We start from the raw sequence: 21,508 nt of genomic DNA, 5'->3' as shown, positions 1-21,508 counted from the left end.
CCTGTCCCCCTTAGCACTGTGTCACACACCAGCATGACAAAGAAACTGAACCCAAGATAGGCCTAGCAAAGCAGATGAAGCCTGGCCTCCGCCTCCTCCTTTGTCCACGATTGCACCCCCATCCTCTCTTCTATTTAAATGAATTGGTGCTGTTCATTCCTATGGGGAGAAAGAACAGCAAGAGGTTGTTTCCAACTAAGTTTTACTCAGAGTAGTCAACACATTCAAAAAATTAATGGAGCTAAGTTAGTCAGGTTTGTTCATTTCAATGGGTCTGCTTTGGAGATAGCTTTGGAGATAGCTTTGGAGGATGCAGCCCATAGTAAGGTTACCAGACGTCCCCGTTTCCTGGGGACAGTCCCCATATTTACAAATCAGTCCCCATACAAAATCCATTGAAGTTGAAAAGTGTCCCCGGATTCACTGAAAAAAAATCTGGTAACCTTAGCATAGCATTTGTTGACACTGCTGTAGTGAGGACAAAACCTGCTCACCCTCCATGGGCTGCAATGTGTCTCTGTCCACAGCATATACAGAGGCTCATTGCACACACTCAGCAGTCCAAAGAATATGCAAGCTCTTTCTCGGCGTATCCCCACCCCTCACAAAGCAGGCACATTGCTAGTAAACAAAACAAGCGCCCTGCTGACTCCCTCAGCCAAAGCATCATTCCTTTCCACAGGGTCTGATTGCACCAACAAAACACATTAAATCAAATTTGCTCAAACAAAACACTGGGGTTTACAGCTGCGTTTATTAAGGTACTATCTCTCATTTACCGTTTGCAATTCTTTCCTCCACAAGCATGTATAGAGGCACCTACAACTCAATATAATACCTCATGCAACTGATGAAGTGGAATGTAGTGTACACCGAAAGCTTGTGCCATAATAATTTTGTTGGTGTCTAAAGTGCCAAAAGATTCCTTGTTGGTTTTGCAACAAGAGGCAAACACAGCGACCTTTCTAAAAATCTTTAACTTATTCCCTCATTTTTTGCCTTTGGACCCCTCAGAAATGTTTTGCAAAAGAAAAAAACAAACCCAAAACTCACCTTTTCAAACCATGTTTCCCCTGAGCGTATAGCACGTCAAGCCATGCTTATATTCAGCCCTGTGATGCTCTGCTAATCTTGAAAGCCTTCTCTTAATGAATGTATTTTTCAAATAATCGGCAACCGCTCCAAGATTGAGACTTTTGACTCTTTCCTGTGTCTGCTTTGCCTTCAGTTTACATGCAGATCCTATTTCCTGTTAACTAGACTGAGCTGTCATAGCCGGCTCCCGAAGATATCCCCCCTCCCTGCTTCAACAGAGGAACATTGAGGGACCAAAGGGATGCTGTTGCTAGGAGAAGCTGAGCAGTTGCCAGGGAGGAAAACGGGTCACAGCCTGGTTACTAGGCACCACACATAATAGGCAAGCCCTTGAATGTACTTTGCTAATAGAAGCCTCCATCTGATGAGGGAGCGCAGAAAAATAAGCCTTTCAAGTTTGTTGCAGATCTAAGGCTGCTTAAAGACTAATTATTTTATTGTCTAGTCCGCACATGATAAATCTAGCATTCATCATGAGACGAATGCCAGTGTGGCATAGCAGCTAGAGTGTTGGGCTAGGACCGGGGAGACCAGGGTTAAAATTTCCACTCTGCCATGAAGCTCACTGCCAGTCAACCTACTCCACCTTACAGGGTTGTTGTGCAGAGGAAAGGATATAAATTTAATAAATAAAATGTATCCTTCTGTCAGAATTTGACCTTTTAATTTGATCACTGATTGTTGCCTTTTAACAGAGTTCTGCTAAAGAAGGGAAAGCTACCTTCCTATCAATTATGCATCTGGTACAGCAGCTTTTCCTTCCTTTGGAAAAAAAATCTGGTCAGTTTCATGACTGACATGGGCTGTGTGCACTCTGTACCTAAAAAGCCCATTCCAAGCACATTCTTTCCCTGAAATAATTCTGGGCATGGTAGCTTACCCCTCACAGAGCTACAATTCCCAGCAAACTACAGCGCCCATAATTATTTGAGGGAAAGGGTGTGCTTGGAATGGGCTTTAAAGCTATAATGTGTACACAACCATGATCTCCGTGCTCAGGAACAGGCCAGAGTTTTTGGCTGCCAACTCTGAACACAGAGACAGGTTTTGACTGAGTGATCTGACCACATCTGCATTAAGTTATATAAAGGGATGGATTAAGTGAATGAAAACCCTTGTGTTTATGTTTTAGCAGAGGGATGGAGGTCATGCTGTCCTCCAGGTACTGTTAGACTCCAACTCCCATCAACCGCAACCTACATGGCCAGTGGATAAGGGTGATAGGAGTTGTAGTCCAACAACATCTGAGAGGAGACAGCAGAAGATGCTGTCCTGTCTCCAGCACTGAAGTATGAAGTACTGAAGCCTTGTTTCACTTTTGTGTAGGAAAAAGAAGAGGCACCATTTTATCTTTTGCTTCAAGAAAATATACTGAACTGGTCCTGTCTCTTTCCCTCATCACAAAGGAAACATCAGTTATGGGGAGAGTCTGCACATTGAAAGAAATAGCAAAGCAGAGCTTTGAACATGCTGCCTTCTCCACAGAGCAATGTAGCAAATCACAATCTAAAGGGCAGTTCAGAGACAGAGCAAGCTGTGCCTTTATGTTTAGAGGAAGGGCAAAGAAGAATCAATGGCCTTTGTTTGAATTCAGGACCTTTGTGGCAGAGAGAGGTCCTCTGAGTGCCTTAACATCTCTATTCTGTTACCAATGTTAACATGTCCGGGAAACCTCTGGTGTATGGCAACTCATATCAGCGAATTCCCTTAAAATGGGCTCAAAAACTTTTTTCGAGATTTTGCAAAAAAAAAAAAACCAACCCCAAAAAACCCCAGCTCAACAACTTTGCCCAAAAAATAGCTCAACAACTTTTGTGTCCAGATTTTCACTTTTTGAAATATGGCAACCTTAGTTACCAAGTTATACAGCAACAGATATTCTTCCTCCTAATTCCCCTGCTTTGGCTTTCTACCTCTGCTTTGGGGGGCTGGGAGGTGCCCCCACAGTCCACTCAGCTGTGCCACACCAACACATCGCTTCCTCTTGGATTTCATGGTCTTCCACCAAGAATTCCACATGGCTCTGTCTTGTGGGAAAGGTGCAGGCTGAAATAAAATGGTGAAGGCATCAGGTTAGGGACCACTGGGCAAGAAGAGCCATCTAATTATTTATAGGCACAGATGCTAAGTGGCAAAGCCCAAATGGGATCACCTTATTACTATTCATTGTGTCCCTCTTCAGCAGGCAGCGATTCTGTCCTCTTCAGACACAAAACTTCTCAAGTTGTTGACTTGGTTCTGGCAAATGTCCCCCCCCCCGATAATTTTAAGTTATCCCATGTGCCCCAAGCAGGACTCCAAAGCCAGAAGGAAGTCAGCAGCTGGGTGGGTGGCAGAATTGGCAGGCACTTGCGAAAATTGAAGCACCTCTCCCTTCACCTTTCTCTGGCAACGCCTCCTCCTGTGCATTCTCTCATGAAACATGAATTTGGGATGTGCATTTGCTGAGATAGCAGGCAGTTCCACACGCGGGATGGCTTCAGTTTCTACATACTCAGCACTTGCTGAAACAACACACAAGCCAAAATGCAAACTTTTCTGAATTTTGTAGGTATAGATATGTAACCGAAAAAATCCATACAAAACTCGGTATCACAGGGCAAAGTGTGCATAAAAACGTGTATATTTGTGAAAATAATGTAGCAGGGGAAACTGCTTGCAGAAATATTAAGCAAAATTGCACACAGGAGTGTCAGTGGTGGCAGCTGGTGCCCTTTGGGACTGATAGGGTAGAAGGCAGGGAGACCAACAGTAGGTGGCGCCAGAGCCAGTGACAGACTGATCTAATTCTAGTTTTGTCCTCCTCCTTCCTGCTGAGCTCTATAAAGGCAAAACTGAGACAAAAGAGGAGGATGCTGATAGGTGGCAGCACTCCTTGGACCAGTTGCAAGTAAGAAAGTTGGCAAGTGGGGTCTGGCTGAGAGCAGAGTGATATTGGCGGGGCAGTGCCCCATGTGCCCTAATGGACCAGCTTCCACTGAGGAAGGCATATAATATGAGAAATGCACTGATTAATTTTCGTGATGACTTTAAAAACTAAACAAAAAGCATAAACTGATGTGAAAATGTGGCAAACTGAATTTAAGACTGGAAAAATGAGAAACAGAAACTGGCAGATTAATCCATTCCTTGTTCCCCTTGAAGTGGAGGAATCTGGCATGTCGCTTACTGGTCCACAAGCAGGACAGTCAGATAAAGCCACTTGGGGAGATCAGAGAGTTTGTTTCTGCTTTGCTTTGGATTGTGAAAGGAGGGAGCCTGGGGTGGGGGTGGGCTATATTCTTGTAATTTTAAGGTGGACTTACATTCCGGGAGAAAAGTGACTGTAGCACTAGTGAGACCCACATGCTACCAGACATCTTCATTTGCCCTGGGCTCTATAAGTAAAACAGGGCTGGCCGTATTCCCTTTGGGGGCCCACATGCCAATGGTGGACAAGAGCAGAGGCAAAAGATGACACAGTAATGTATGTAAATTTTGTCTTCGAATAGCAGTCTGGTTTCTACTCTCTTTCTGCACAAACCTCTCAATCCTCCACACAGACAGGCAAGAGGCATGATTGTTGTTCAATAACATTTTACAGCCTGGTGAAAAACACACACATGGAGTCCTATGAACTGGATAAGAGACGATTGGAGAGCACTTTTGGCCCCTGGACGTGAGGCTTCCTATCCCTCAAGCAAAGAAGAAAAGCAGCAGCTCTTCCCACCAGATGGGGGCAAAGGGAGAGAGGTCAGCAGTTGCAACTAATCTCATTGTGAGGGACCATGAAGTTTACTGGGCCATAGTGAGCCAGTTACTCCCTTGCAGCCTAACCCACTTATTGGGTTGTTGTGAGGAGGACAAAATGAACACAAGGGTAAACCATGTGCACTGCTCTGAATTCCTTGAGGAATGACTGGGATAATATATACTGTTGGGGGGAGTATTTTTGTTTGTTTCCTGTTATGGTATGTATTTTTGTGTTTTTATATTGTAAACCACCCTGTGATCTTTAGATTAAGGGGGGGGTAGAGAAATTTAATAAATAATAATGAAATCTTGTGTAGTTTCTAAGAAGTTCAGAAGGACGATAGTATTCACCTGTTGCTAGTCTGGAATTCATCTGGAATTCGGAAAGGGAAACCAGGTTGTTGTATAAAAGTCAGTGATATGCACATCATGTGGGCTTGATGAACTGTCTTGAGTTACTCATCTACAAAGGGAGCATTTTTCTGCTTTTAATTTGTGACAGATTGTTTGGATAGTCTAGTAGATAGCTCTGGGGAGGTCATGGTACATGTTGAAACCATTGACATGTGTGGTCCTGAAAGTAAAATCTAGATCACTAGGTAGGGGGCTGAAAGCCTAAACTTTCATGGTAGCTTTCTCTGTTCTATTGACCTCTTCATCAAAGTTCAGAGTACTGGTGAAAACTTCCATTAAGGCTGCTTCCTCCTGAGAAGCATCCAAACACTGATTGCTTCTCTGCTGTAAGCTCCAGGTGAGATTGCAATTGATTTTGAGGGATATTGCACTTTTTCTGATTGTAGGGCTGAGGGCATAAACACCTGTGGAGATTGTGCTGGGCTTCCATTCTTATAAACATCCAATTTTCTATGTAAGTAAGCAAGTAGTAAGAAAGAAAGAAAAGAGATGGAAGCAGCGTTGGGAAAAGGCTGATTGCAAATTGTTGTTCACATCATCCACTGGGCCCAAATAAAACATGACTTGAACAATCAATTTCACATGAAACACCCAGCATGAAAGCCTTAGGAGATGGCTGGCCTCTGCTGCTTCTGTTTGATATTAATCTGATGGGTTTTGTGGTGTTTCTATTAACACTGTGTACATTAATTAAGGTGTTATGGTTGGATTGTGTTTTAATTAATAGTTTTAGCTTTGTAAATTGACCAAAAGGTGATCTAAAAAAACCCAACTAGTAAAGCTATAATGTCCTGATAGAAGAAAAGACAGAAATACTTTGTCTACATGAGAGAGCTACTCAAAGAAAAATATTGGGTGAGTTGTAGCTTTTCTCATTTCCCGGCTTTGCCATATATATTCCTGAATGCAATAAAAGACTATTTTCTGACTATTTTGGAGGAGAAACACTACTGGATCAAGAAACAAAGTGGATGAAGGACATGGGGAATACAAAAATATAAAAAACAGGCCTCCCCAGTCCAAGTCTCTGACCTCCCAATGCCAAATCCAAAATGTGTTGCCATCCTTTACCTTTCTCCTACCTTTGATTCAGCCAGTCCTGCCTTCCCCAACCTGGTGCTTGGCCTACAACAGCCATCAGCCGCAGACAGTGTGCACACTGGTTGAGGCTGAAGGGCATTGTGGTCCAAAACATCTAGAGGGCACCAAGTTGGGGAAGGCAACATGGGAGCAGTTCTTGCTGACTAGTGAAGCCTATTTGGTTAAAATTCTTCCATCAGGAATGTTGACCTGGAAACTAAGGATACTGTCAGGTCCCTCCCATAAAGCAAGCTTATTTTCTCCTGCTCCGGATGGTAGGACCCAAACCAATGAACTGAAGTTGCAAGAAAGGGGATTCCAACTAAACATCAGGAAGAACTTTCTGGCAGCAAGAGCTGTTTGACAGTGGAACAGACTCCCACAGAAGGTGGTGGACTCTCCTTCATTGGAAGTTTTTAAGCAGACATTGGACGGTCATCTGACATGGATGCTTTAGTTGAGATTGCAGCTTTGCAGGGGGTTGGATTTAGATGACCCTCAGGGTCCCTTCCAAACTCTACAATTCAATTTTTTCTATGATTTTCACATAGGACACTGCTTTTTCTTTCATGACCAGCTAAGCAATAAGGCTACCTCCACCTCATGTTCAGATTGCTCTTTTAAAAGCTAGCCTTTATTTAATTTAGAAAAAAAATTAAAACGTGCAAAGTCTTTTCTTCCTGATGCATTATGCACACCAATTCAGGTTGGTTTCATTTTTTGGAAAAGGAAGTCTTCAAATCTTCAGTGTCCCTTTGTTTCAGAGGCACTTAAGCCCCTTTGCTCCCTGAAACAAAAGGAGAAGAAGTTAAAGAAAGAGGTTGGACTGGGGGCGTGGAAGGGGTCTGATGTTTTCACAGCCTCACTGGGAATATAAACCCATTTGAAATGCTGCAAAACAAAACAAAACAAAACAAAAACCCTCAGCTCCCCCCCCCCAAGAGCAATTCCAGTTCTTGGTGGGTTACCTGTACCCCCTTCCCCACGCTCTGCTACTCTCCCTTCCCGAGTGCTTTTCACTGACTCACATGTTTCCTTGACCTGTGAAAATGCCTCTTGTTTGCCTGTATAGAGAGATGTATATGTGGAAGTAGAGAAGCCTGACTTTCCCCTAGTTTTGCCTCTGGCCTCATCCACCATTAGCATGTGGCCCCTGGAAGGTGTCCCTTGGTTCCCTAAACTTGAGAACAATTTATATATATATAGATATATGGTATTACCCTTCTCCATGCCCACAGAAATGCACTGGAGCTCAGCACCCAGGCCAGTGAGCAACATGCTAAAATCATATTAACAGGAAGCTTGCTAGACAGCCACTGAAATTGGTTTGGATCCTCCAATCCCTGACCTGCGAAGCACAGAAGGCTTGTCATCCTGCAGAGGGCTGGAGAGGTAGTCTAACATTCGATTCAAGCCATACAATTGCATGCCCCCTTCCAACCTGGTCATAGAAATAAACTGGGAGAGGTGCTGAGCAAACAATTATCCATGGCAAACATCAAGAGCTGCAGTTATCAGCAGCATGGAAAAGCACCCACCCACCACAAAGTCCCCGGGATGCTAACTGAACTTCCTCATACAAGGCACCATTCAGAAACATTCATTCAGCACTCACCAAATGTCATTACAGTAGCCTTCTTCAACCTGGTGTCCTCCAGTTGTTTTGAACTACAACTCCCATCACTCATTGAGGGTGTGGGATGTAATCCACTAGGAGCAGTCAAATACAACATTCTTTGTTTTGCTAGAATGGACAAGCAAGGGAATGTTTGGTCCAGCCAGTCAAAACTTCCTGTTCCTTCTGGGCTGGAGCATCCTTCCTTGCATGTGACTAGTGGGTGGGCGTGACTTTTCCAGACCTGTAAAAGGACAAGGCATGCTGCCACTCTCCCTCTTTTCCATCTTTTTGTCCTGTGAACTTCCTGGAATGAACTGCTGGCTGCCAGCCAAGCAGTCCCTCAGGTCATCTCCCTTATGGGATAAACCTGTTTGTATAAGTTTGTAACTTTAAGCCTAAAGCCTGCCTTCAGGGATCACACTGTGCTCTGCCTGATTGTGAATAAACTTTCTTTTTATTGCTTATGAATAACTGTGGTGTCTTTATTCTTTTAGGAGGGATTCAAGGTGTCTCACCAGGAAAATATTAGAACACATTTCAATCTGGACAAGCCAGACTGAATTGCATATTATCTTAAACTCAAACGAGTTTGCAGCTAGTTTTCTGCTGTGCATGAGAAGGTGAAAGTAAATTCTGCTAAGTAAAGGAACTTGCTAGTGCAAGTTAGGAAGGATATTAATAAACAGTATATCCTCTCCTGCCACTCGGAACATTCCCACAGAGGGCATGGATGTATGATGCTGGGTATGATGGAAAGATTTGGCCCAAAACATCCAGAGGGCACCAGGTTGACAAAGATCTGCCTCACACATAATAAGGGGGCATTCAAAGGAACTTCTCCCTGCTATCTGCAAAGGTAAGTTTAACTGTTAAGGTGCATCATAAATGAAGCTCCTTGGATCTGAAGGGTAGAAGCCCACCCGCGACCAACCCTCTGAGAAGAAATGGCTAAGAAAAGCTGCCTCCTAAACAGCACCATGGGAAATGACTCATTATGACTTACTTGCTTGTCCTGGGCCCAGGTCTGCAGCTTCTGCACTCTGTTGGGAAGAGAAAAGAAAGTGTGATGTCAAGGGGCAAGTTCTGTTGTCTCATATCTGCCTGCTCCATCAGCTCCTAAAAGAGGTTCAAAACCATCCTCTCTCAAGTCTGGTGTAGTGTGTCAGACTACAACACTGAGAGACCAGGGCTGAAAGCTCCACTTGGCTATGAAGCTCACTGGGTGACCTTGGGCCAGTCACCACCCCTCAGCATAATATACCTCACAAGTGGTTAAGAGAGTAAAATTGGGAGGGGCAGAACCCATTACCCCCTAAATCATCTCTATAAAAAGTCATCCTAAATTAATGTAATCTCCAAAATTGATATCCTGCTCAGTAACTCAGATCACCACTGAATTTAATTCCACCCCCACTTCATTTTACCTACCCAGAATGATTTGGGACAGCACTGGAGCAGCAAAGAAGAAACTGGTCCACCACTGGAACATTAAAAAGGGTACCCAATAGACCCTTCCTCACCTGTCCATCTTCCTTCACTTTGGTGACAGGCTGTGGCATCACTTTCTCCAGTCCCTGAACAAACCAGTCAATAACACTGTTGGTCAGAAGAAGATCCTTATTAGAACCACACTCACAATTTCGGGGGACCAACAGCTCTCTGAAGAGCCCTTGCAACAGACCCAACACCTCCGAGGAATGTGTCATCTGACGCTCAGCCAGTAGGAGACACATCCAAGTCCAGAATCTCAGGGCCTCAGTCATGAAGTCTTCTCTTCTTCAGTGAGGTGACCCGACAAAGCCGAAACATAAGAGCATAAGATGAGTCTGCTGGATGAGACCAATGGCCCATCTAGTCCAGCATCCTTATCTCACAGTGGTCCATCAGATGCCTGTGAGAAACCCTCAAGCAGGACATGAGCACACAGGCACTCTCCTGGGTTTCCAGCAACTGGTATTCAGAAATATATACTGCCTCTGACAGTAGATAAGTAGCCTTATCCTCCATGAATTTATCAAATCCTCTTTTAAAGACATCCAAATTGGTGGCCATCACTGCCCCCTGTGGAAGTGAGTTCATAGTTTAACTGTGTGGTGTGTGAAGAAGCACTTTCTTTTATCTGCCCTGAATTGTCAAACATTCAGCTTCACATAATTCTAGAGTTATGGGAGAAGGAGGAAAACTTCCCTCTATCTGTTTTCTCCAGGTCGTACATCATTTTCTAAACTTCTATCATGTCACCTCTTCCTCTAAAGTAAAAAGCCCCAAACACTGCAACTTTTCTTCATAGGGGAGTTGCTTCATCCTCTTTGATTATTTTGGTTGCCTTTTCCCGAACCTTTTCCAACTCTATAATATCTGGTTGCTGTTCTCCATTGCTGTGCAAAGCATTTATAAGCACCTGAATTGCTGGATCCAACTGGCCAAGCAAGGCTGCTCTGCACACTGACCTGGTCCCATCACCGCCAAGTGTTCGAGGAAAGAGAGAGAGGCTCCGAGTGGACAGGGTGTCAGTCGAGGCCCGGTGCTTCATCCCTGGTTCACTGAGAGGACTGGCAGGTAAACTCTCTTTCTGTGCTGTGAGGGGGTGGGAGGGGGAGAGTTGGAAAATGAAGTTAGCATCCTTCCTGCAAGAGCCTGCAGCCAAATCACTAGGGCACCCCAAAGCCAGTCACTCACCCCGTTGTGCAGCCTGGTCTCCTGGGGTCCATTCCTGGTAGCACAAATGGAGAGAAAGCAAAAAGAGGAACCTGTATTATGAATGCCAGCTCTGCTCCCTCAAAGGCTTTTGCAAAGGAGTAGAAAAAGGCAGCAAGTGGCAGGTAGGGAGGAGCCTGCAGTTCAGAGAAAAGCATCCTTCATCCAAAGATCACAGGGCAGTTCACAACATAAAAAGACAAAATGAGAACCCCAAATACATAAAACAAAAACAAGCCAATAGTCACCTTCCCACAAACACATTTGAAAGTCCATTGAATGCTTATCAGGCAAAAACCTTGTTATAGAGAAATGTTTTTGCCTGGCATCTAAAGATATGTAATGAAGGTACCAGGAGAGCCTCCTTATAAAATTAAAAACCTATAGGTATAAATTCAAACGAATTAATGAATTCTACAGCATTTGGGAGCTTCTGCAACAATTCAGCCCAGCTTAGTTATTTTGTGCAGCCCAAGAGACTGAAAGCAAACTTCATTATATTCTATTTTTTAGAAAAAAACACTATCACACACACCAACCTGAGGAAGAGTTTTGTGTACGCCAAAATCTCACACACCACCTTGTGAGCCTTGGGTGATCCCAGCAAAGTATTATTTTGCAGTCTCCGTGAATTTTGTTTAAATGGAATAACACTGTTGCCTTTTATTTGTTTTCCTATTTGTTCTGTGCCTTGTCTGCACATACCTCCATCTTTTTCATGTTTTCAGGTTGAGGCATCATTTTCCCAAATCCTTCCCAAATCCAAGTGATCACTTTTTTCCCACCACTTCAAAGAAAGAGATAAAGAGAAAAGAAACACATTATTAGGATTGTTCATCTTACTAGTCCACAATAAAACAGTCATCACAGCTACAGCAAGACACATTTAGAGAGTGTTTTTGTGTGTGTGTCCACATTATAGAACTAAAAGGAATACACAAAGAAGATTCCCTCCTGTGGTTCCCTTCATACTGTTTCTGTGGGAAATTGCAGTCAAACATTGCACGAGTGCTAGTTAGTACATAGATTAAGATCATAGAGCATTTCTGTGCATTCCCAGCAAAGTGGCAGCATAGCTAAAGGTGCATAAATGGCACTCCAAACTGCTCCTTCAGGGAGGGGTTCCTACTAAGAAGCTTCATCTTCAGACTCTCCACCTTGAAATTTCTACTTCTGTATAATGTTTTTAGGATTCAAGCACAGGCAAACTTCAAAATACCTGGTGGGTTTGGGAAAACTTACATTTTATCTGGGGCGTTGTTGTCTGAGCTGTAGTACAGTTCATTCTGCTCCTCTTCTTCATCAATCACAGACACTGGTAGAAGTAGGAGAAATGAGAGAGAGAACAGGGGATTGGAAAAGAAGATACTTTCGCCCCGTCTGCTGGAAAGGGCCAGATTATCATTTCTATAACCTTCGTATCAGATAACTCTTTTTGCACTTCTCTTCCATCAATGTATTTTGCTGTGTTTTGTTGTTGTTGCTATTGGTTTTAAATTATGTTTGTACACTGCATAGATATATTTTTATTCGCATCTTACTATAGAAACAAATAAAGCAAAATTAAAAATAATAAGTCCCCCTTTCCCTGGTCCTTAATGTTAGGGGACATTCATCATGACATTCTGTGTGTGGGGGTGTGTGATTAAACATTCCCTTTCCTGTTGCTGCAATCCTACCCAGTGTCCAGTTTAAGGAGGATTCTTAAATCGTTGACTGAATGACAGGAGCTGCTGTGAATACCTGAGGGACAGAGAAGAGGAACTCTGTGGAGTATTAAAGATATGAGAAACTGCACAGCTATGATTGAATAGGGGGCCTCTCATGCTGGTCAATTATTTACAGGCAACTTACCCCTCTATGGGGGCGGGTGGCACTGTAGTCTAAACCACTGAGCCTCTTGGGCCTGTCGATCAGAAGGTCGGCGGTTCAAATCACCGCGAAGGGGTGAGCTCCCATTGCTCGGTCCCAGCTCCTGCCAACCTAGCAGCTCGAGAACATGCCAAAAAGTGCAAGTAGATAAATAGGTACCACTCTGGTGGGAAGGTAAACAGAGTTTCCGTGCGCTGCTCTGGTTTCGGTGTTCCTTTGCACCAGAAGCGGCTTAGTCATGCTGGCCACATTACCCGGAAAACTGTCTGTGGACAAATGCCAGCTCCCTCAGCCTGTAAAGCGAGATGAGCGCCGCAACCCCGGAGTCGTCTGCGACTGGACTTAACTGTCAGGGGTCCCTTTACCTTTACCCCTCTATACATCATGTCAGGGAACACACTTCAGTGCCCACTCACAGGCGCACAAACACACCCAAGCACTTTACCTATTTCTTCCTCTTCCTCTTCCTCTTTCTCCTCCTCTATGCTCTGGACTTCTGTCTGAACACAGACCAAAAAAATAAATTTCACCATTGGAAACATTTCAGGATGAAAGCAAGACTGTCATCAAACTGGATCACCCTTACTCACCACGTCTGGGATATCAATGCTGGCTTCAAAGCTCTTGGCAGCCACTTGCAGCATGACAGGAGAGTTCTGTGCCGGCTGTGGCATCACCTTCTCCAGGCCCTGAGATATCCAGGAGAGGACTCCTCGGCCAGGGCTGCAAAGGAAGAGGAGGAGGAGGAGGAGGAGGGCTGGGGTGGACAAAGAAGCTTCCTTCCTTCCAGACCTTAACAGCAGAAGCAGAGCCAAGACCTTTCCCCACCCAGAAGGCAACTAGCTGCAAGGAATGGGGTCCCCCCCCCATTATCACCCCAAACATATACACAGAACCACCCAGTCATTTAAGGGTGCTACTCAGATGAGCACACCCTGAATTGCAGAAAGCAGGGCCTTTGATTCAGCTGCCACATGGGAAGGAGGGCAGGTGTTGAAAAGGCCGAGAAAGGAATTAAGCTCCCCATCCCATCATTCCCAGATCTGGCTTCTCACCCATGCTAGAGTTCCCAACATATGTGAGTATAGCCAGATCACAAACTCAGCATGTGGATCTTAACTGCTGGCTCCTGGAACTATGGTTCTGTAACAAATACTAGGGGCATTTTGGTCTGTAATGCAGATATGAAACTTGCCTTTGGTTTGTCTTCTGCCTTAACAGTCCTCCTCATCTTGCCCAAAGTGGTGACTTGAGGGTCTAAAATCAATGCATCTCTACAAGGGGGCAGTTCTGGAGACCCCTGAAGGCCTCACTTTGTACAGTTTGCCACCAGCCTCTGAGTAAACCACCTTAAAAAGGAGCCTTTCGGTGTGTGCTAGAAAGCTTCAAACAAATGACTCCTTCCCCTACTATTCCTTTTAGCTGCAATTCAGAATAAGGAACCCAGATGGGAACAGGGTACATGTGTAAAATAAGGGGGAGAGAAACAAAGAATGGCAGGTACCTGTCTGTTGTTGAGACAGAATCACGAGCATTTTCTTTGAACCCTAAATGGAGGAAAAGCCAAGCTATAAGCTAAAATTATCCTTGGGTGCTACTTGCATTTCCAGGAACATATAAGATTTCTCTGGATCACATTTACAGCCACAGAAGATTTTTTGGTGATGCCCCCATGACACCTCCTTAAGGGACAGGGTTGCATTTTTGCAACTTTTCAAAAGAGATCCTGAAGTTTACAAATGTGCACTGAGGTTCCACAGCACCTCTCTCCTCTACTGCCATCCTTGCACACTGCCCATACTTTTAATGTTCAAGGATGCGCCTGAAAATGTTGGCGACACAACAGGTAGTTACGATAGCCAACAGTGCAGAATTGTGAAGGGGTGTATGGTCAAGGAGAAGGTAACAACCCAAAAAATAGTGTGGGGGCCCCAGACTCATTCTAACTCCCTCCCACTTTGCAAGCCTTCTGGAGGCAGAGTCAAGCCACCAAGGTAGATTCCAAGCGAACAAGGAAATGCATTTGCAGTTTCATTTGCAGAGATGTCATCCAAAAGCAGTAGCTGCCTGAACCCACCTGTGGGTCACCTGTCAGTAATTTGCAGGAGGGATTCAAATGCATACCAGAAACATAGATTTGTGCAATCCTAGTGGATTAGAGCTTTCCATCACCCTCACATGACAAATCTACTAACAAAACATGACTTTTTGCAGTTTGGGAAGTGCCAGGGACATTTATTGAATTATGGGATGAGCAAATTATTAATGGAAAAATACGTAAACACCCCACAAGTGAACCAGGCTGAATGCTCCTTGTCATATAACTGCCCTGGAAGCAAATCAAAATGAATACTCAGTAAGGGCAGGACATCTGCATAAGCTTTGCACTAGCAAATCAAAATGAATGCTGAATAAAGAGGCTGTCGGAAGGAGCATTGAGAGATTGTAATCCAAACTCTGCCTTGTCTCCAGGACTTATACACATGTACTCTTCTTTCCCCTCCCCATCACCACCAATTCTTACCTTCTGCAACACTTCTGGGACTCCTTTCTGTCAGCTTGAGGATTCACAAGAGAGAAAAAACCACAATCAGAGAACAAACCTCAGGCAGTGAAATAGCACACAGAGGGTGGTAGAGAAGATCAGCCAGAAGCATCTTGCTCAAGCCCAACCAGTTACCGTAGTTCTCTTCTGCCTACTTGATGAGCAGACCATCTACGGTAATCTCATCAGCCTTTGGACTAGGGCTCAAAGCCCTCCACACCTTTCTGTAATTTCTTTCACTGTGTTGCTGTGTAAATGATGGACTCAGGGATGAGAGGGGAGGGCTGTCCTAAGATTGGCCACTGTGAGCAGAGCTTACTAGACTTGGTAGGCCATTGGTCTGATCCAGTAGGCTCTTATCATAGTCTTAAGGGCTGGCAGCATATTACACTGCAGCCAGGTGTATCACATTAGCTCAGCCATTCCCCCCTCCCAGATGTTTCAAGCTACAACTCCCATCAGCCCTAGCTAGCAAAGCTATACTTCCACCAGCCCAAGCATTGTACTGCTGTGCTGGCTGGGGTTGGTGAGAGTTGTAGAGTCCGAAACTTCTGGAGTGCGCCACGTTGGGAAAGAAAGGCTGCCTTGGACAATTGCATGAGCTGCAAAAGCTGCAACTGTCTTAACAAAACGAAAAGTAGCCTGGAAGCAAAATCAGCTCTTCAACCCTCTGAAGACCTGCCAACATTTTCTCAGTTGTAAACAGGGACATGCTTGTAACACTGTCCTCCTAAGCATCTCTGCCTCCAATCTACACTACATGCTGTGGAAGACTCAACTCTGCCACCTGCTGCATTCGTGTACACAATTGCGTTGATTGAAAAGCCAAAGCACAGCAGGGTGAGTTAAGCTCATTTTATAAATGGAGCAGAAGGTGAGCACAGCACACTCCAGTTGTGTGCTCTTGTTTTAATTTTATTCTTTAAATAATTTTCATTTATTACAAGCATATAGCACAACATCTCTAATCCTTCTCTGCCACACCTCTCATCAGGTACCAGGTTATACATTAATGTAACTGTTTCTTTATCAATTCATACAGATTATCCAAACCTTGTGTGAGGGGACAGCACATAAATCATCTTATCTGTCACAGATAGCAAACATTTTTTTTAAAAAAGAGTGTAGTTCAGACCATACTATTCACACTAAACATATCTGCAACAATGCTCTGTAGAGCTTTTATTTAAGACCATTATCAATTGTGTATTGAATAAATTGCCACGTGGTAAAAGATTTGTCCTGTGTGTTTTTTTTCTATTCCTTTTATCACTTTTCAGTGGCCAAACACTTTTGTTCTGTAAATTAAGGATGGTTGTTGCTGTTCTTGTTTTCATAAAGCACATCATATCCCACTTGAAAGCACATCCCAACGTGTGATCATCTCTGCTGCTGATCCATTCTCAGTTGTCCTGTAGTAATCTGAGTAGTAAACCTCACCTCATTCTCACCACGCCATTTCCACTGCTGGCCCTTAAGATCAAGCTTGGGTTTGCCAAGGTAGAATGTGACATGTCAAAAGTCCATGGAATTAGTATGGTCCAGGACTGGCCCGAGACATTTTGGCACCTGAGGCGGATGCCAAAATTGCGCCTCCCACCCATTCCCACCAGGGAAGAAATGAGTGAGGAAGGAAGATCTACATCAGGATCTGATGCCCCCGTGAATACTGCCACCTGAGGCAGTCTCCCCATCTTGCCTCATGAGCAGGCTGGCCCTGGTACAAAGCCCCCACCCCACCCTCAGCATGCCTTTGAGATGTCCACTCACCTGCCTTGCAGATACAGGCCCAGCTTCTACAGCTATTTGGTCAGCCTGTGTGTCTTTCCCCACTACTACAGCGATGGGGGAGCTGACAGGAGGTTGCGGTACGACTTTCTCAATCCAGCCCAGCATCCTGCCACCTGCAGAAGGCAGAATTTCATTACTGCTTCTTGCCAGGAAAAAAAGCCCCAAAATGGGAGACACTGGGGGAGTCTGTGGGCATTTCTGGGCGGCTTCTAATTCACACGTTTAAGCTGCACAATGAGAGTTGATGGGAAGATCTTGCTCCACAAACCCCCTTCCCCAGAAGATCAGACTTTTTGTGATAAGAAAAGTAAAGGGGAAAGTGAAAATGCACTGGAAAGTGTGAAATAACACTTGTTTTGATGTATTGAATGGATCCCAGGGCTTCAACAAAAAGACACGCACATGGCTTTATGGCTCCTCTCACCAAATAAGCTCACCTTACTTCATCAACAGTAACAATTAAAGCAGTGCCAAAACAGGGAGCCAAACCCAAGCCGGCAGTTATTAAGCATTTTGAGCATATAGCACCCTCAATAGGCAACAAAGCCTTACTGCAAATTCTCTCCTAGCTCTCTAATTCAATAGGAAGCTGCCTTATCTGCAGGAACATCTTGCCGATTGTCTAGAACTGGCTCGCTGTGGCTTTCTGGGTTTCCAAACATGTTACCTCACCTTCTACCTGGAGATGCTAGGGGACTAACTCAGGAAAATTTGACATACTAAGAAGGTCCTCTACCACGGTTCTTTACAGAACCACTTTGAACCACTCAGTCTACTCCACAGAAAACTGAAATTACCTGCAGAAAGGCTAAAGAGACGTGGATGCCATCATGGTCTTGTTGCCTCTTATGCCGGGGGTGGTTCTTCCTCCGAGGGCAGGTAGGTAGAGCAGAAAGAGTTGCAGGCTTCCCTTGTCATCTATTGTCGCTGCTAGTTAGAACAAGCTCCTTGGCTATCCTGCTACAATGCAACCCTCTGAGAAGCTGGGAAAGGGATTAGCTGATAACACAGTAAACAAATTGGATTAGGGAGGCTGAGTTGTTCTAAAAACCAGGAGAGAAAAGCAGCCCAACCCGAGGCACCACCCAAATGAGAGAACATCTGCCCTGGAGCAGAAAGAGCTTAGCTAGCAAGAGGTTGTGTACACATTACTGTTGACTCCTAACTCTAGCACACTCCCACTGCTAGTGTTTAAAGGTGAGCACACATGACATTGGCCACAACCCATATCTATCCTGCTGCTTCTTGAGAAATACTGCAGTTTGAAGTGTCTTCCCTCACACTTGCTTCCATCTCATTTGAGAATGGAAGTTGTAGTTCGGATGAGGTGTATACATTTCAGACAGCTGTTGTTGCACATGCTCAGATGACAACTTCAGTGAACTGGAGCCCAGAGGGTGCTGCATTTGCAGGGAAACAACTCAGGTAATGAGCATCAGGCGAAGACATCTCTTTGGTGTGCACCGCAATGTACAAATGTGACTTGAAGCCCAGCAGTGTGGGGCTGGGAATGACCTCGCTGCAGTCCAAGATACTAATGTGTATGTAGCCACATTCACACTTTTGCAGGCAAAGCTCCATATATGACTCGTTCACGGCTTACTAGCATTGGACAAAGAGTATACTGAACATTCACACGCCACTGCCCAAAGCAGATGGAGTGGATTCTCAATCTTCAGGACCAATCTGCGGGAGCCAGAGGCCAGTCAAGTTAATTGTGTCATTGCAGATGCTGTCAATTAAAGGATGATCCCTTTCCCACTGACTCTGTGCTGCTAACAGGATTTTCTACTGCCCCTAATCTCTTTGAATAGGCCTGTTCCTTACCAGGCTTGCTCATATGTGGAAGAATGGTGTAGATGACATTATTCCGTAGTAGCAAGTCTCTTCCTGGATCATCCAAATGTCCTTTCACAAGCTAACACCTTGGTTGCTAGGAAACTATTGCTCTAGCACATGGGTAGGCAAACTAAGGCCCGGGGGCCAAATCCGGCCCAATCACCTTCTAGATCCAGCCCACATGTTTTTATGAGTAGAATTTAAAATGCATCTCTGGGTTATTTGTGGGGCATAGGCATTCATTCATTTCCCCCCCCCCAAAATATAGTCCAGTCCCCCACAAGGTCTGAGGGACAGTGGACAGGCCCCCTGCTGAAAAAGTATGCTGACCCCTGTCTAGCATTCACCAACAAGTTGTGCTGGATTAGTAGAATTTCTCCCTCCTCCCCCTTAATCAGCTGTTCCAGAGTTGTTCAGGGTTGCTGAGATCAGCCATATGAGTAGCCAACACTGAGAACTGGGAAACACTGGCCTGCGAGCGCTCCAATGGGAGAACAGCCTTTACCAAAGGTGTCATGGGCTTTGAAGACACTCAAACTCAGGACGAAAGGGAGAACATGCTAAGAGGAAGGCACGTTTGGCAAACCTTCACCATGATCAACTCCTACCCAGAAACCTATGTCCCCACTGTGGAAGGATGTGTGGATCCAGAACTGGCCTCCACAGTCACTTATGGACTCACTGTTAAGACTGCGGTCATGGAAGACAATCTTACCCAGCTACAAATGATCACCAGAGAAGAGGACAATTTTTTAGAACAAACGGAGTGTTATTACATTGTATTTTCCCTTATCTGCGTTGGCCCTCAGAAAACTAAGGACTAAAATTGTACCTTAGCTCTGAATATCCCTTGTGTTTTGTTATGGCTTAGAGTTAAGCATAAATCTATTTATGTGCTGTCACTGCTATTGTAAAGGGTACTTGTGCTGATTTTCCATCCACTTAATGGGTAGGCAAACTAAGGCCCGGGGGCCAGATATTGCCCAATTGCCTTCTCAATCTGGCGCACGGATGGTCCGGGAATCAGCGTGTTTTTACATGAGTAGAATGTGCCCTTTTATTTAAATGCATCTCTGGGTTATTTGTGGGGCATAGGAATTTGTTCATTCCCCCCTCCCCCCAAAAATATAGTCTGGCCCCCCCACAAGGTCTGAGGGACAGTGGACCAGCCACTACTGAAACAGTTTGCTGACCCCTGATTTAACCCCTAACTTAGACTTTGCCAATGTAGTGCCCTCCAAATGTGGTTGCACTACAACTTCCATCATGCTGTGCAGGCGGGCAGGCAATCACTCTGGGATTGGTAGAGATGGAAGAGGGTGAAAAGGAGGCACCAGAAAGCCAGAGCCCTCCTGTCTGGTGTGGTGGAGGCTGGTCCCTTGGGCTGGTCCCTTTATTATGCTTTTATATTTGTTGAAAGCTGCCCAGAGTGGCTGGGGCAACCCAGTCAGATGGGTGGGGTACTACTACTACCACCAGTAATAACAACTGTCTTCTGTCAGCCCTCAGCCAGTCCCCACTTGCCTGCCTTCCTACAACCAGTCCAGGGGGCAGCCCTGACTGCCAGCTTCTTCCTCCCTAATCTCTTGTAGAGCTAATCAGGGAGGGGATTGGGAGCAATGTCAGAATTAGTTTGCTGCCTGTCATTCACTCTGGCTTTGCCTGTCATTGGCTCTGGTGCCCCCTGCTGTTAGCCTCCTTGCCTTCTGCCCCACCAGTTCTGTTGGATACCAACCACCACTGAGCTGGTGGAGGCTGATGTGGCAGCGGGGTGGGGGGGGGAGGGTCTCCAAATAATGGCTGCAGTTGACAGGTTAGGAGTGTGGGTGTGCTCTGCTTTCTTTATTGCTGTTTGTGGGTAGGAAGTGGACACCACACAGCAATTTCTGACTGCCCAGCCTCCTACATAACAACATAAGAAGGGTGCACTAAATCAATTGGGGATTGAAACATTGAACTGCTATAGCCCTTAAGGATGTAAGAAGAGCCTTCTGGATGAGGCCAATGGCCCATCTAGTCCAGCATCCTGTTTTCCCTCATATAAAGGTAAAGGGACCCCTGACCATTAGGTCCAGTTGTGACCGACCCTGGGGTTGCGGTGCTCATCTCGCTTTATTGGCTGAGGGAGCCGGCGTACAGCTTCCGGGTCATGTGGCCAACATGACTAAACCGCTTCTGGCAAACCAGAGCAGCGCACGGAAACACCGTTTACCTTCCCACTGGAGTGGTACCTATTTATCTTATTTATCTACTTGCACTTTGTTGTTTTTTTATATAATATTTATTAAAGTTTTTTAAACAATAAACAAAAAAACATACATAATAACATAGTCTTTTCAAATTTCCACATTTCATTCTCCTCTTTGGACTTCCTCACATCTCTTGTTCCTGCATTCTGAACTCACAAATTTTGCTAGCAAATTATTTACTTGTTTCCATTCATATCATATAATTATCCAATATTAAATCTCAAATTTTAGAATTTGAATCACACTTTTGAGATCTTAATTTGAAATATTGTTTATCCAAAATTTGTCTTTTCTTTCAATTACATTCAAATTTATATTCCTTATTACTAATTTGTTGGAGCCGTGTTATTACAAATCTTACATCTTTCTTAGCATTCATACAATTTACAATGTTTTTGTAGATAATCCTTAAATTTCTTCCAATCCTCCTCCACCAGTTCCTCTCCCAGGTCTCGGATTCTGCCAGTCATCTCAGCCAGTTCCATATAATCCATCAGTTGCACCTGCCATTCTTCCAGCGTGGGCAAATCTTGAGTTTTCCAGCATTTAGCAATGAGTATCCTTGCTGCTGATGTG

The 21,508-nt window shown here is 44.7% G+C and overlaps 1 protein-coding gene across 1 annotated transcript in view; it reads right to left on the bottom strand.

Moving 5' to 3' along the window:
* The window catches only part of CNGB1 (cyclic nucleotide gated channel subunit beta 1), a gene marked incomplete at its 5' end in the record, with an annotated part of 68,978 nt that overhangs the window by 24,189 nt on the left and 23,281 nt on the right, over positions 1-21,508 (bottom strand). The window contains 12 exons of the mRNA XM_081871540.1: positions 3,009-3,141; positions 8,943-8,979; positions 9,460-9,535; positions 10,390-10,516; positions 10,619-10,652; positions 11,342-11,423; positions 11,879-11,951; positions 12,954-13,008; positions 13,099-13,231; positions 14,013-14,055; positions 15,033-15,066; positions 16,824-16,957. Of these exons, the coding sequence (XP_081727666.1) occupies positions 3,009-3,141; positions 8,943-8,979; positions 9,460-9,535; positions 10,390-10,516; positions 10,619-10,652; positions 11,342-11,423; positions 11,879-11,951; positions 12,954-13,008; positions 13,099-13,231; positions 14,013-14,055; positions 15,033-15,066; positions 16,824-16,957 (961 nt within the window). The remainder of the gene's footprint in view (positions 1-3,008; positions 3,142-8,942; positions 8,980-9,459; positions 9,536-10,389; positions 10,517-10,618; positions 10,653-11,341; positions 11,424-11,878; positions 11,952-12,953; positions 13,009-13,098; positions 13,232-14,012; positions 14,056-15,032; positions 15,067-16,823; positions 16,958-21,508) is intronic.

The sequence above is a fragment of the Podarcis erhardii genome (genome assembly GCF_964252035.2).
Source record: "Podarcis erhardii genome assembly, chromosome: 7".
Classification (NCBI taxonomy): Eukaryota; Metazoa; Chordata; class Lepidosauria; order Squamata; family Lacertidae; genus Podarcis; species Podarcis erhardii.
Note: the sequence above shows the minus strand (reverse complement) of the source record. Positions and strands in the feature narration are given on the sequence as shown.